This window comes from Nicotiana attenuata, chromosome 2 (genome assembly GCF_001879085.1).
Source record: "Nicotiana attenuata strain UT chromosome 2, NIATTr2, whole genome shotgun sequence".
NCBI lineage: Eukaryota > Viridiplantae > Streptophyta > Magnoliopsida > Solanales > Solanaceae > Nicotiana > Nicotiana attenuata.
In genome coordinates this window covers 42,106,291-42,123,258 of record NC_031990.1, presented here as the reverse complement: position 1 = coordinate 42,123,258, position 16,968 = coordinate 42,106,291, and the positions used below count along the sequence as shown (strand labels likewise).

General features: G+C 35.6%; 1 protein-coding gene and 1 long non-coding RNA gene across 2 annotated transcripts; both read left to right on the top strand.

Moving 5' to 3' along the window:
• LOC109208028 lies at positions 256 to 5,073 on the top strand. The gene is made up of 4 exons (XR_002065096.1): positions 256 to 360; positions 1,602 to 1,663; positions 3,481 to 3,531; positions 4,828 to 5,073. It is a non-coding gene; the product is annotated as an uncharacterized LOC109208028 (long non-coding RNA).
• On the top strand, positions 10,050 to 16,704 carry LOC109208017. Its single transcript, XM_019371020.1, has 2 exons — positions 10,050 to 10,273; positions 14,551 to 16,704. Exon 2 carries the CDS (start codon positions 14,575 to 14,577, stop codon positions 16,540 to 16,542), a length of 1,968 nt encoding a protein of 655 aa, XP_019226565.1. The 5' UTR covers positions 10,050 to 10,273; positions 14,551 to 14,574; the 3' UTR covers positions 16,543 to 16,704.

Genomic DNA, 16,968 nt, shown 5'->3' with positions numbered 1-16,968 from the left:
TTTCGGTTTGGTTTGATTTTTGGGATTTTTATGAATACCCCTATGTAACTATGAAGTCTGCAGGTTCTTGTGGTTCGTGTGATGATCGTGCAGGTAATTCATTGCTTTTGTAGATTTTTTTTTAACTATATAATAAGTGAAAGTCCCTTGGTACGACCAAGGGTACTTTCGTAAATGTTAATTTTAAAATGGTGGTATTCTGGTAAAAATACTGACTTATAGATTTCCACGTGTCCAACTTTAAACACCACGTCTCTTTAGATTTTGCTCTTCACTTGGGTTCTTCTTTGTCATCAGAGAAGGCCCCCATTTCCAGTTCTCGCTTCATCGTTCTTCTGCTTTCTTTCCCCCCTCTTTATAGTGAGTTTTATTGTTCTTCTTCTTCCTCTTTGCGTATTATTTCTGATTGATTTTGTTTTTTTATCTTTTATGTTTTGGGTATTCTAAGAGCGACATAGTTTCTAATTAATTGCATACTATGAACAAATCAAGAAGACCTAATTAAGAAATATTCCGATGTTGGTTGTTGGTTCAGATGATCTGTTTTTGCATTATTAAATTTCTCTTCACCGATCCTGAATGAATTTCTTTTTTATCAAGTCTTGAATAGATATTTTCATGACTTTTTGTTGGTCTTTCTTCATCTTCTCTGTACCGATTCTGCACATGCATGTGAATAATTGTGTAGCAGCCTCTGTGGGAGTACATACAGTGTTGTAGTCAAGGTGTTTGCTGATATGCCTGAAGGAACTTACCAATTGTTTATTTGCTATCGTTTTAACTTTTACATGTAGTTGATGATGTATTTGCTTGCTGAAAGGATTTGTTTTTGAATTGGTACCTTTAATTATATAATAACAACTTACAAGATTTCATCTAATATAACATTCTTTGAATATTCCTTTGTTTCCTGAGCTATTCATGTGTTTCGATCCATTATTTTAAAATATATTTGTACATCTTGAAATTTTGGGTAATTCTTTGTTGAATTTCTGCATATATATTGGTCAGTTCGTCTGATTTGCTCATGTATGTTTTATGTTCCCACAATACGGTGCTACTATTTTCTTCAAATTATACTACTATTTTGTATTTTGTTATTTCTGATGAGATTTCGACTAAGATTTATAGTCTGTCACTACATTGATATTTCTTTTAAAAGCTAATTTGATCTGATTTTTTCTTGAAGATTAATCTCAGCTGACTTTTTTAAGGGGAGATCAATGTCATCTTTGTTTTTCAAAGATAAATTTGAGTTGATTCTTGAAAATATGTTCTTGGAGTTATATTATTCCGAGGAAATCACTTAAAATCTATTGATTCTCTTGTTATTGTTGTTACGTGATTATAATCGTTTTCTAATTGTTTAAGCTTCCTCGAATTGAACCTTGTAAAAGCAACTGATTCTCTTCTTCTTCCTCGATCTATGACGATTTTGCAACCAGATTGCTCTTTTAATTTTAGGCGCACCTGTTTACATATTTTCCACGACTCATAACTAGTGATATTCTGTGAATTTTAATTTCTCAATACATGACATATTCGAACTTTTGTGATCCTTTTATTTGGAATATAATGATCACATAATTTTGATTTCACAGGCTTTTGAAAATAGAAGTCGCTCCAGGTGGTGGAAAAAGGGAGACTGCCTCGACTGTAAGATGTAATTTCTGCACTTTTTTATTCTAATGTTGCTTGCTTAATCATAATGCAAGATAGTTGTGCTTTATATTTCATGTTATGCTGTATAGATTGTCTACTCTACGAATAAATTAAATGCCAAGGTTATAAAATGTACACTTTATTTTTAAAGAAACTTTCTGAAATGCCTGAAAAATAGATGTCTAACAATAAAAGAAAGATAGACGAAGCTCCGGTTGAATATTAGTCCCTTTTTGTTTCTGTTTCTATTAGTTTCTAAATTGTTAATTTTATGATTCAAAAACTATTTTTCAGGTATTAACTTCAAGTTGTTGACTAAAATTGTCCCTTATCTATGGAAGTAGGTTTATTTTTGTCCTTCAAATATAACCCAGAGCATCTTTAATCCCTTAACTTTGCTAAAGTGGAGCACTTTTAGTCTCACTAACAAAATCAAGTTAAAAACTAACGGAAGGGGCAAATTTTCTAACGGTGCTTTCCCTGAAGCTTTCTCAAATAATATGGCGGGTCATTTTTTTATATCGACAAACGATAATTTACTGCGCTCTCATGATTAATTTGGTAGTACTTCCTTCGGCCACACCCTTCCCTCTTAGAAATTCATTACAAATCACAAACAACAATTGTTAACTTGACAGAACCACGCACCAAACAAATATTATCATTGTTCTTAGCTCACTGTCAACAAAAACACGCACTCCCCTCCGTTTCCAGTGACAACGTAGAGTATAAGAAAAACATATCGAAGTTGCCAAATGCACATTTGAAATCCGTAACAAGATGATGAGGGACAGAGAATCGTCTGACGAAGAAGAGGATCTAGAAAACTTGATCCAGCAAAATGAATGTGTAAATGATCATCCATCCCAAATCTCCACTTCGCTCCACATTCCAAATCGACGACGTCAAGGACCGATTTTCCTTTAATCGGCGTTTTAATTTCATCTTCAGTGAGTGGTATTTCTTAGATATTACTCTCCCAATTTAAGTACTCATTCTTTATTTCACTACCGACATCAAAAACCTATTTCAGACCACCGTTACTAACATTAAGTACGATGGTTCCATCAATTTCATGCGTGAGTCCGAACTGAATGTTGGTTCCATCAACAGTTACTCGTTCTTTAATCTCTAGATAACTGCTATTGCTAAAGGTCTATACAACTGCTATTGATAAAGGTTAAATTAGTTTCACCTTGTCCTAAGAGATGAAGAAGGGAGAAGGAAAGAAAACGTGTCTCAGTCAAGGAAAAGGATAACACTGTTAGTTGAATTCTGCACATATGATAGTTTATTTTAAAAAAATATGTCTCGTACATTAATTGCTCCTTGGTTAAAAGGTGGGGGTGTCACTATTTTAAATTAATAAAATTACAGAACCCCTAGGGATATTATTTAAGAAGTTTCAAGGAAAGCACCAAAAATTTGCCCCTTCCATTAGTTTTTAACTTGATTCTGTTAGTGAGACTAAATGTGCTCCACTTAAGCAAAGTTAAAGGATTAAAGATGCTCTAGGTTATATTTGAAGGACAAAAATGAACCCACTCTCATAGATAAGGGACGATTTTAGTCAAAAACTCTATTAACTTCACTCGGAAGAGTGACATTGGCACTCAATTTGAAGTTTGAAATATTGACAAGAAGCTTATATTTTTGGCAGTCAAATGTGTGCTATCAGCTTTAATTTTTCACTTTGTAATGGTTGTGAATTTGCTGGTGAGGTTAAATAGCCTTCCATATTTTTTGTTGTTGTTTATTGTGTTGCATTTTTAATTGATGAGAAGTTTCTCTTTGTAATACTTCTTGGCTTTTTTGCAGCTTGAAGATGTGAGATTATTTTCATTGAGAAGTTCCATTGACATCACAAAGGTAAGCAATGTCCCTTTATTGAGGTTCCTTTATTATGGAGTTTGTACAACTTCGTGGTAGATGCTTCACATTCTTAGTACGATAAATTTCAGAAATGTCCATCTTTATCATAGTAAAGATCCTTCCATTTGAAGCATTTCTTGCCATTTTCTTCTGCTCATCGGAGAAATTCACCAATGATGAGTCCATTCCCGTGTTATAGGCATTTAATTTGTAGTACATTCTATCTAACTCTTAGTTACATAAGATGTGACAGTCTACATAGTCAACTATTCAGCTTCCATGATGATCTCATTGTAAGAAATTGACTTTCTGACCATCAGCATGACAAATTTAATGTTTGAGGCAAGTACAAGGGGATTTGTGCACCCCAAGTAGAAGAATTGTTCTATATAAAATTGAATAATTGCTTCAGGAAGCAGGTCAGCCTGACTTTTTGATACACACGATGGGTAGAAGGGAAATGCGAGTGTTGAAATGTGAATTTGTGTAATTATCAGTTGGGTTTTCAATGGAGTCTACAAGATTCAAACTTTGTTCCTGTTGGTGGTTTGTTTGCATCAGTCTATGGGTTTTGGTGTTTCATCACCTAATAATCCGAATTCCCGGGACAAAAATGGTGGATTTAAGTTACCTTATTTTGATTTGTATATGAAGTATTTGTCATTCCCTGAGATTGTAGGCAATGAAGAGGAGGAAGAAGAAGAAGAAGAAGAAGAAGGGTGGGCTAAAGATTATTAAGGTGTCAACTCCTTCATTAAGGAGGTTACTTAGTGGTGCAATTGCCGGGGAGATATCTAGGACAATTGTAGCTCCACTGGAGACAATAAGAACACATTTGGTGGTTGGAAGTAGTGGAAATCTTCTACTAGGATATTCAATAATATTATAAATACTGAAGGATGGACTAGATTATTTAGGACTTAGGAGTAACTTGGTTAATGTGATTCGAGTTGCGCCTAGCAAAGCTGTAAAGGTAAATTTTAAATCTTCCCCTCTTCTTTATTTATTTGTTTGGTACTCATTCATAACCTTGAGTTTGTGGCTTTTACTTTATCCTTTGAATCCTCGGTAAGTTCGAAATTTTGCTTTAATTTCAACATTAATACTAAGTAAATATATGGTCCTTGTTTCTCTATTGATGTTTAGGTTGAGGAAGAGAAGTTCCCCTTTTACGCCTCACCAATATTTCTTGATGTTAATATTTTGTCCTTGCTATTGCTTTTGTTGTGGATCATGGATTTAGCTTGGTATACTATGTTCTAATTCTAATGCTTGTTTTTCCTTGTATTTCAGTAAATACCAAGATGAAGCATGTGTTGTTAGCTGCAGCTCTTAAACTCCAGATTTTATCCAAAATCTTTTGATTAGTGGGACCACCAACATGAACTTAAACAATCCTGACTGTTTTGGTCTTTCTAGCAAGCTAAAGAATGTACTTGTACAACTTTGTTCCGTAAATACATCGACATGTATGATGTACTTTATGTTAATATTAAGCACATTATGTTAATATTTAGCTTCGTGATACTGTTTTTTATTTTTTCATAGTCTAACTAAACAACAAAGTTATTTTCTGCACTACTATTTCGCACAAACCATCTAGTACAGAATATAATAACACACTTATTGGGAGTAGGTAGTCAAAGAAATATTTTTGTCGTAAAAAAAGACTAGAAAAGCCATGTTTTGATAAGGTCAAACATGAACCTAATTTTGGTTACAAACATTTCCAACAAACTTATGTAAATTCATGAGATCGTTAAGGCATATAATTACTCATCCTTTAATTGTTCTATTAGGAGTTATACTCTAGTCTCTTTTTTAAGTTAACATCAGTTAAAAGTGATTGTTTAATAATTAGTAAAGTGACCAACAAAGCACAATTTATATTTATTGGATGTTAAGATTGTTTATCATGAGGACAAATTAAAGTTTAACAATAAAACTATAATCTTAATTTTCCCCAATCTGGTGTTTAGACACCATATCAATAATTTAAAATAACACGGAACGTACGAGCATAAAAACACAAAAGTTAATATTTCTATAAACACAAAAGCAGACATGAATATGTTGTTCCCATACCAAAAATAATAAAAATAAATTCCTAGTTGAAATAATACATGCAACAACTTTTTAAGGGACGGAAGTGTAACATATACAACTAATAAACTTTTTCAAGAAATGAAAAGAAATAGTTAAAGTTCAAAGTTGACAATAATACATAGGGGTGGCAATTTGAACCCCAACCCATTCAACCCGCCCAGAGATTAATGGGTTGGGCTACAAACATTTTAGCTCATGGGTCAGTTTGGGTTGAACCCAAGTTAACCCATTATTTTTGGGGGTTTTGACACAGTTATCTACAAAAACAAAATTATTTATCCTTGTCTACCCATTTGTTTTCATACCCATAAACTAATTACATTTCCTACCCATAGTATGTTTTGTGGGGAATTTTTTCTTTATTCTACAAATCTTTTTTAATTCTATGCTTCTTTTCTTTTCTTTTTTCTTTTTTTTTCTTTTCTCCTTTTTTTTTCTCGTTTTCTTCTTTTTTTTTTTCTTTTTTCCTTTTCTAATTTTATTTAACATCTGTCTTTTATATTCTTTTTCTCTTTATAATCTAATTTCATTTACTGTTTTCACTATTTTTTATTATTCTTTTTTTTTATATTATTACTAAAGAAAAATCAAATTGTGTACCAATTAAATGTAGTTAATACAACAAAAAAATATTAATTAACATAAGATACCGGTATAGTATATAGTATTACCAACAGGGTATACAATTGTACGCAAAGAGTTAAAAAAATTTTAATTCAATTATTAAACTTAAATAATATCAGTTGTCAAAAAAAATTAAAAATCCTAAAAGGACCTAATTGTAAGAGTATACCATTACATCATATAGCATACTATAATTTATTTTTATTTTTTTGCATTTTCAGCTTGCCCCTCACGCTTGGGTAAAAGCTTAAAACAAATTAAAAGAGAAAAGACAAGTAAATTTACGAGTAAATAAGTATACTATTATAGTATATTGTATACTATTACAGCATATTGTTACAGTATCTTGCATATTATTACAGTATACCATAACAATATATTGTATACTATAATAGTATACTGTTGCAGTATAACTATATACTCCTATAGTATATTAGTATACTGTAGCGGTATACTGTTTACAGTATACTATTTTATAAAGTATAATAGTATAGTGTTGCAATATAGCTATATACTCCTACATCATATTGTATACCGTAGCGGTATATTGTAGCTGTGTTCTTCTTCGATTTTCAACTGAAAATTTCGATCTCAATCACCTCAAATCAGCTCCAAATGCTATCAAATTTCAGTATGAACTTCCAGAAGGTACTATAAGCAATATTTAACAACACCCACTTTGAATCAAACAAGAAATCCTTAAAATAATTAGATCTAATTTCTTTTGAAGAATGATATAAGGGAAATGGAAGAGTTTGTCCAAGTCTTCTTCACGGAGGCGAACTTTGTCCAAGTCATTGATATCTGGGTGTGTCAAAAGGAAGAGTTTGTGTGCAAGAACTAGCTCGGGTTATTGTGTTCCTTCTTCCGCATCCATGGCTACCTTTCTTTGCTATTTCTTGGTTTTTTTTTGTTTCATTGTACTTTCAAATGCCTATGTGAAGAAGAAGAAAACGAGAAAAGGAAAAAATCGGGTACTTTCATATGCCTCTGTGAAGAAGAAGAAGAAGAAAACGGGAAAAGAAAAAAACTGGGTACTTTCAGATGCCTCTATGAAGAAGAAGAAAACGAGAAAAGGGAAAAATCGGGTAAATAGTTTGGGCCCCATGGGTAGGAGTAGTAAATAGTTTGGGCCTGGGCATTAAAGGGTAAATAGTTTAAGATTAATGGGTATAAAGTGAGATTTTCTCTTATTTTTTTATAGCCCATTCTGACCCATTAAGCAGTCCAAATACAACCCATGAAATATACCCAAAACAAAGGGATCTCAACCCAACTTATCTAGAAATTTACTAAGTTGCCCCAATTTTACTCTTTTTTTTTTGTATTTTCAATTTTCTGTTCTTTTGTTGTTCTGCACAACCCACCCACCCCACCCCCTAAACCCCCTCCCCCGCAAACCCCTCAAATTTTTAATTTCTATTTTTTGTTTTCTACACTATCCACCCATCCTACCCCCCTACAAACCCCTTCACTTTCTTTTTTTTTTTTTTTGTATGATTTTCAATTTTCTGCACCACCCTACACCCTATCCCCCCCTCCCCACCCCCACGCAAATCCCCTCAATTTTTTTTTTGTATTTTTAATTTTCTATTTTATCGTTTTTTGGCATCACCCAACCCCCACCCCCACCCTCACTCGCAAAATATTTTTCAACTAACGCATTTTAAGGTAAAAGGTTTTTTATGCAAGATGAGCATGGTTCTAAAACATGGGTCTAGTTGGGCGAGTTGGGTTATGACCCATTGTTTAGCCTATCTTAACCCAACCCATCTTAGCCCAAGTACACTTTAGACTGTGTTGGGCAATGACCCATTAACCTAAGCCATCTTGACCCGCCCAAATTCAGCCCAACCCGCCCCATCTGCCACCCCTACCTATAACCTACTTTGTCTTCTTCCTTCTTTTTTTTTCCGAAACTTATCCCGCTTCCAACTCCAATGTAAAATTGCTAATTTTATTCCACTAATTTTATTAGAATTTGCACGAATTTAATTGCGTAATCTATTTATAAGACATATTTGGTGATAAATTAGCAGAAATGGGTTTTCTTAAATAATTTTTATGTATAAATCTTGATAAATTTAATATCTAACAATTGAGAGTATTTTAGTAATTTATCAGTTATAGTACAGTACGATACAGTCAAACCAAATAGCGAAATGTTATTTAACAATAGCAAGCAATACAATCGATCCAAACGTTGTATATATAAAACGATACAATACAATACAATACATTATAAGACGATGGGTAACAACCATCCAAACAAGCTGTAAAGAAGCCCCGCTAAAATTTTCAGAGGAGAATAAGGCCTCATTTGTTTTTTTTTTAAAGATTAAGACGTCTGGATCTGAATACACATCTGAATATCAAGATGTGTATTAAGATTAAGATATCTGAATCTGAATACACATCTGAATATATTAAGATGTGTATTAAGATCTGAATACTAAAAATTAAGACCGTTTGATTTTTAACATCCAAATGCATAAAATTTATCTTTATTTAAAAAAAGAAATCTAATATTCTATCAATAAAATATATAGTTTTTTAAAATATGATAGTTGTTGGTGGTGATGGCTAACGGGTGAATGCCGACTAAACGTGGTGGTTGGTGGTAATTTTGGTTGATGATGGTGGTTCATGCTAGTAGCTAGTAGTGATTGGTAGTAGCGGCAATTATGATTGATGATGGTGGTGGTGGTGGTGGGTGGTGATAGTTAATAATGGCGGGTGGTGGTTTGTGATTGAGGAAGGTGGTGATAGGTTATAATGATAGGCGGTGCCGGTTGTGGTTGTTAATGGTGATGGGGTGGTTGGTTGTGGTAGTTGAGGTGGATAAGTGTTGACTGTGAGTTAGAATGATGGTGGTCGGAGTGGTGGGATGGTGGATGGTGATGGCCGATAATGGTGGCGGCTATGATTGAGGATGATGGTGGCGTGGTGGCGGCGGCGGTGGTGGTAGTTGTGGTGGTGGCTGAGTATGGTGGTGGCAACGACATGGTGGCAGTTGATAATGGTAGGCGGTAGCTGCAGTTAATAATGAATATGTGATAGTATCTTAATGAAATTAAGTCTCTGTTACAGATCTTAATCATACAGACCTATTCAGACTCATTAAGTGGTTGTTAAGTAAAAAAAATAAACACACTTAATGGTTAAGATCTGAATAATTAAGATTCAGACTTTAAAAACAAACGCACTTAATATCTAATATATGAATGATTAAGATTCAGACATTCATTAAGTGCAAACAAATGAGGCCTAAATAGGCGCAAACATGTATATATCGCTTCCCTTGTAACAAACTCATGTATCACAAACATACAAAGTTCTTGTAACCGACCTATATATAGACACATAGGAAAATAACATGCACACAAATTGGCCTTTTTATTTTATATTTTATAGTCGAAGTGAACTTACATGTACCTTTGAATGTTCTACCAAATATTTAAATAAATTTATATAATAAAGTTTAGATAAATAAAAGAATACCTAATATTTTTTCTTGAGTTGGTAGAGGTACTCTCGTAATCTTTCTTTTAAACTTCACAAACGACAAGATCACAAATTTGGATGAAGTCTAAGCATACAATTTTAGCAATTACACGTACGCAATTTTTTTTAATAAAATTATTTTCTTTTATTTAGATTATTATAATAAAAAATAGAAGATTTTTTTTCCCCACATGATAGTAGTAATAGTATTTCTTTAAAATTCTCTCTATTGATATCTGTCACTAACTCTCATAAAATAAAAAGGGTAAAAAAGATAGAGAAAAAGCATCTGTGGGGAAACCCTAATTTCGTCGATTCAGTTTCATTTCAGCCTCGCATTACCTATCTCTCTATTTTTCTCTCTCTCATTCTCTGTCTATATTCAATTCCCCAATCTCTCTCTCTCTTTCTCTCTCTAAAAATTCCCAACTCATCCGTCTTCTCGAAAATTCTTCACCGGTATAACGATTCCTCGATCGATCCGTCCCCTCCTCTTCCCTTAAAGGTATGCTTCTCTCGATCTTCTGTAGCAGATTGATTATTTATTTTCTCCTTCTTTTTTCTTCTGATTTTTTATTATTATTTAGATGTCGGTTTGGAGGATTGGTAAATTATTAGGAGGTTTTGTTTACTTTTCTACGAAGGGGAATTTGGCGCTTATGTTGGTTATATAGCCATGTAAATTTTCCTTGTATTGATTTGTGTTTATGGTCATGATTAGTATTAGGGAAAATAAAATGATCCATATTTAAGCATGAATTTTCCATGGATAAAGGAGGATGGGTGCGGTATGATTCGGGCAGGGGAAAAAAATAGTCAAATTATGTTGAATCCTCAAAATGATGGATGGCGGACATGGAATAAGATGGGCCCAGATAGGGCAGAATGGATATAGAGTGATTGATATTATTGACAATCATTGGATTGAGGCATTCAGGCGTAGTTGTTATTGTTATGTATGGATAAAATAGTCAAATTATGTTGAATCCTCAAAACGATGGTAGTGATGGGACTTGGAATAGATGGGGCTCAAATAGAGCAGAATGGATAGAGAAGATTTTTTTAATGGCTGAGAAATCCGTCTGGGCCAACCCTCAGGACCAACCGCAGCCTACGAAGCTCGGGGATAATAGTGGATTCATATAGCTGACACATCTAATTTGGATCGAGGCATTTTGGGGTATTCATTTGTGCTATTATGCAGGGAAGTTGTGGTTTTATGGGGTAAGGATGGGTTCGGCTGGAGAAGCTGCCAAAGGAAATGGGATTGCAGCAAGATTCTATTAGAAAAGTTGGATCTTTTTTTTCTTTGTATTGGTTAACAACCCCCCCCCCCCCCCCCCCCCCTTTCTTTTGTCTTGGCGAAAATGCTCATAAGTAAAAGATGCTGAAAGCCTAAATGATTGTGAGATATTCGCTGTCATGGTTGCAATGAGACTCTTTTATTTGTCTCGGAAAAGGGGTGGGATTCTCTTTTTAAACGTCCTTCACTCCTCACATTCGTGAATAGGTCTAAATTAGTGTTGTCAAACGTGTGCTTAAAGCGGCCTTAAGCCCTGGAGCGAGGCACAAAACATGTTGAGCGCTTCGCCTAGCAATACGAAGAAGATCTCAATTTATAATGAAGAAATGATAGTAGCTCTATGTTTTATAGGCTTTATCATATTCAGTCGGAAGAGTTTAGGTAATACTTTCAAAGTGACTCTCGACTAGGTAATACTTTCAAAGTGACTCTCGACTGGAGAATCCAGGCTATCCAAGAAGAATCGCAATTATGAACTAATGAACTAGCCCTATTGGAACACTAACACTTATTAAAAAGAGTTTCCCTTGGTCTATGAACGGGAAGGATGAAAGCAAGTCAGTATGCTAATTCCTCATCCGCAAATCAGCCCTTCCTGTAGGTTCTTTTCTCAAAGAATGAAGAAATGGAGGAGGGAAATCTTGATAGAATTTGAAAAAGCAAACGACAAGTCGAAGGCAATAAAATATGAAAATGTATTTATTTTTCATATTTCTAAGCTAAGATTAAACAAAAGGATTCACAAATAAAAGTGCTAATGCTACAACCAGTCCATAAATTGTTAAAGCTTCCATAAAAGCTAGACTAAGCAATAGCGTACCTCGTATTTTTCTGCGGGCACTTTAGTGTCGTCATCAAGGCTCTAATACATACTTTTCCTTGCTAATGAGCGTAATCTTGAAGAAGCGGCACTAGACAATTGATATTTAACTTTCTGTAATTTTTTTCAATTTTTTTGTCAATATATTCGTCATTGATGCTTATAATTATTAATCTTGGACTGCACGTACATATTTGTATTTTTCTCCTTTTGCATATTTCTTCATTAAAGCCCACACTTTATTTGTCCTTTGCTCTTAAAGGCCCAACGCACCTTGAGCTTCTTTGCGCTTTTCGCCTTTGATAGCACTGGTCGAAGTATTACACTGGTTAGGATCAGAAATGTCGTGACCATATTGTTCTAAAATAGTTGCAACCATGTTACGGATCAGAAATACCATGACTGACTTGTTCTATTTGGAAATCAAAGGTGTAATTTGGAAACAATTTCTCATCAAGATAGTCTTTTCTTTTCTTGTAAGTTAATTGTAGATGGAATATCTTGTGTGCCTAGGTCTCCGTGAGTTATGGAACTTGCATAAGAATTTCTATGGTAAATGATTGATTGCCAGTTGTGAAATTAGTAATTTGTAAGCAGCTGAATGAGGTATTGGAAATTATAGGTTCTACAGTTGTCCAAATTGCAATGGGTTTTTGATTTTGGCACCAATTTATTTCTTCCAGAAAGGATCTTAATTAAATTAACAGTGATTGTTTGATGTACTTATCTATCTCCTCTGTTTCTGTTTTGACAACAAATGCAACTTATTTAGCTTCTTGCACGAGTTCTCAAAAAAAAAAAAAAAGATGTGGACAATTCATAAAAGTTCACATTCCTTATTTTTATCAGATGTGTCTTTTTCTGTTTATCATGGATCTGGACGAAAATTGTGCTGACTGAATCTTGGTCTTTAGGCCCCTTTAAAAAACAGTCCAAATGCCATGAAACTCAATCTCTTTTGTTTGTTCTTCGTGTCCATTATCTGTATTTCTGGATAGACTGCAAAACTTCTGTGTATGTATGTGCTGCTCTTACTGAATCACTGTCAGAAGCGTGCCGTTGCCCATCAACTATGTATATTGATGTGATATGTTAGAATTACTACTTTGAATGGTCGGTATATGCTACTGTCGTTGTCCTGTTCGAGCTCTCAGTACAATTCTGGAAGTATGCTTATGTTTTCATTTAATTTTATATTAGTCTTCTCGATGAGAGTTTCTTGCCTACTCTTATATTAACACTGGCCAGTGGCGTATCCAGGAATTATAGGTCGTGGGTGCTTCACTGATTTTAGTGTAAATTAACAGTGGTCAAACATGATCATAGTGGGTGCTCATGGTCAATTATTTAACTTTTTAGGTATCATCTATGAGTACATAACACAATTTGGCCTAAGCCAATGGGTGCTTCAGCACACATACCTCAAACGTAAATCCGCAACTGACATTGGCTGTAGGTCTTGTGACTTTCTTGTCAACTCATTATAACAGTTAAAGGAAGAAGGATTTGTATAAATGATTTTGTTTTTTCTTTTGGACGGTGGGGTTGTGGTGTTTGTGAAATAGAGTGAGTTCATTCGCATTATGCAATTACTGATGCATAAAAAATTCATCTTGGATGGTGGTATGAATGAGATCGAGGATTAGATATTGCTGCTTGAAGACATTTCTTGCCTCTAACCAACCAGAGAAACTACACCTAAGATAGTCTTAATCCAGTTCTCTGCATGACTGAAAATCCCCTTTTGTGTAATCATGTGAGGCAGTCGTCTCAGGCATATGCGTTGCCACTCAAATTGCTAATTGGAGATGCCTTTGAATAGGTAGGGTTTTTAGGATTCTCGATGTAGTTAGTGCTGAAGTTTACTAGACTACGGATGATGAAACAAACATAAAGACAATCCTTTGGCTGGAATTTTACTAGGATTACCTGGATAGACGCTCCTTTCTATTAGTTAGTAGTATCTCGATTGATACTCATTTCTATTAATTTTCCATTTTCCATGGGCTTTGGCTTCTGATCTGATAGAATGAGGCTTACTTCATTCATTAGCTATGCTTGTCTATCTGCTTTTGCTCTCCGGCAGTGGTAACATTAGAATCTCTCTTGTCGTGTGACTAGAGTTGCAGTAGAATTCTTGTTGGTTCAGCTTTTCTGCATGTTTAAAAGAATTGCTCAAAACTTGCAATAGTAACATATTTGACCCTTCTCTGATAGTGCAAGTTTGTGTTCATGTCTCCTCTTTGTATGTGAATTTAATCAATGCATTGCATTATATCATTATCAACTCATTAAGTTTATTGTTTCAGGAATACAATGAATTGTCTAACAGATAAAAGTGGGTCCATGTTCATCTATAGTTCTGTCTTGCTTACTTGTCTGTCAGTTGATACTGAGATGTACACATCAAGCCTGGGAATTAAAAAACTTCAGTTATATATATCCTCATATTTGTGCCTTTGATGCTATTATGGAACTTATTAGATCTTCCTCTCTTAAGGGGAATGTGCAGACCTCTACTTGTGTACTCTTTTTCGACAAGAAGTCGTTCTCTTCTTCAAACTTATATTGTAATTTTTATTGATGAAGAGCCTCTTATCGATATGAAAATTTACACTTTGTGCTAAACTTACTCTATTATTCTTCTTCTCTGGTATAGATTTTTGAATTAGAAGCTGCAGCAATGTCCCCAGCATCTAGGTCCAAGCCAAAGGACAAAAAGGGTGGCAAGGAACCACCCAAAGCTGCTTCAAAGCCTTCAAGTGTAAATGCAGGTGCTGCAACACCCACTAGTGGATACAATCCTCTTTTAGGAACATTCCATACGCTTGAGACAGCTCCTGTGACTTCAAATGCTGCTCTTCATGTGAATGGTCGTTTCAGAAATATTGACGAGACAGATGACCATAGTGGGCACTCACTTGGAGCTAGCACTGAGTATGATTCTGTTTCCAATAATGGTAGCTGGTCTGGTGAGTCCGAGGACCATAAAGAGAAAACGTCCAATCCTCCTCCCCGGCCAGAGACAGTACCTGGCTCTGACAACGACAAGCGCGAAAAAATCCGTCAGAAAAATGAGAAGAAGCATCAACGTCAAAAGGAGAGACGAGCTCAAGAATTGCATGAAAAGTGCAGTGGCTATCTCATGTCGAGAAAGCTGGAAGCTCTTGCCCAGCAGCTTGTGGCTATGGGATTCTCTTCAGAACGAGCGACAATGGCTCTTATCTTGAATGAAGGCAGAGTAGAAGAATCAGTGTCGTGGTTATTTGAAGGAGGTGAAGAAGCAGATAAACATAAGGAACATAATCTTGATGGTGCGGGTAATCTGAAAATTGACATTTCAGAAGAGCTTGCCCGAATTGCGGACATGGAAATTAGGTATAAGTGCTCCAGGCAGGAGGTTGAAAGAGCAGTAGTTGCCTGTGAGGGTGATCTCGAGAAGGCTGGAGAGACTTTGAGGTCACAAAAGCAGGAACCTCATTCTGTTCCATCTAAGCCTGAAGAAAGTGGTGATCTTCCTACCGTGGGCAATGGCAAGCTTCCAGTTGTCAACAGTCAGAACTTACTAAGAGCACCTGTAAAACCTTCATCCAGCACAATATTGCCAAAGAGGGATGACAGAGACTTCAATTATACGAAAGTTGCAGCCACAGCAGGGTCTTCTGCGGATAATGGGAGCAAAAGTATACAATCATTAAAAAAGGCTCAACCGAAACTGGACTGGGCCAAGCCACCGCAGGTGGTGGTGCCTGCTGACAAAAGGTGGCCAAATGCTGGATCGAATCCTTCTGTTTCGTATTCTTTGGCATCTCCTCTGCAGGCATCACCCTCATCTGCCAAGTCAGAAGCTCGTTATGTGGCTGTAGGAAATGAGTTGAAGAATCTACAACTAGGAACCGTGAGAGAACCAGTCATAGTTATGCAGCGACCCAATCAATCAATTAATCCTAAGCAGACTCCCACCTTAACTGTTAGCTCTTCTCCACCTGGAACTGCAGCAGGGTGGTTTCCTAACAATTCTATTGAAACAATGAAACCCAATGGACTGATGCCACATATTCCTGGCACAAGAAGCCTGAGCACAAATGGTGTCAGCACAAACCAGTTGTACAGCCAACTTCAGTATCAACAGCACCAACTTGTTTCTAGCAGTGGCTCACTTGAATCGCCAGGAATAAGCCGGGGGAATAGTTTGTGGAATAGAACAGGTGCTCTGCAGACACAAACCCTTTCTCCAGCTTCCTCGCTTGGACTCTTCTCTGGGTTTGGAACCAATGGTGCATCTGGATCAGCATCTCCAGTTGATTGGAACAGTGGTGGTGGCTCAATGGTGCAGCTAGACTACGCCAACATAGATTGGAGTTTAGATCGTGGGACTTCATCATCAAGATTAGGTGGCATGTGGTCAACGACGAACTCTCTTATGCCAAACAATGCTCGTACATATGATTCATTTACCCCTGGACTCGGTGTTACATCTGCCATGAGACCTGTTCTGTCCAATGGAGGCGGTGTCTCAATTCCCGGATTGCAGGAAAGAGTTGCGACAGCGGAAACATCTACTGGTGGTTCTCGGGAGTGGACTTCTCCATTTGAAGAGAGAGATCTTTTTAGCTTACCAAGACAGTTCGTTTCTTCCCCTTCACTGTAGGAATGGTGAAGTGGAATTGAAATGAATAAAAAGGAGAAAGAAATGAAAGAGACCAGTAAATGTGCTTGAATTTGATGTTGGTGTTGGTTCTTATGATGCTATTTCCATGTTGATGTTTGTTATGATCATCTTAGTGGAAGAGCATCCCTGTCCTTTGGTTTATACTTGGTTCTTCCGTCTTAATTCCCCTGTTTTCGCCCCCAACCAGCCTTTAATTCTCAAACATAAAGTCCTCTCAAGAAAAATAAAAAGGAAACAAGAAAAATGTCTCCCTTTACATCAAGCTTAACAATTTAACTTACGAGTCACTATTAAAGCGATATTAGTTCAAATTATTAATTTGCAGTAAGAAGAAAATTGCTAGCGAAATTAGGAATACAATAGTATAGGACAAGTCCCAACGATATTTGATATTAAAAAGTATTT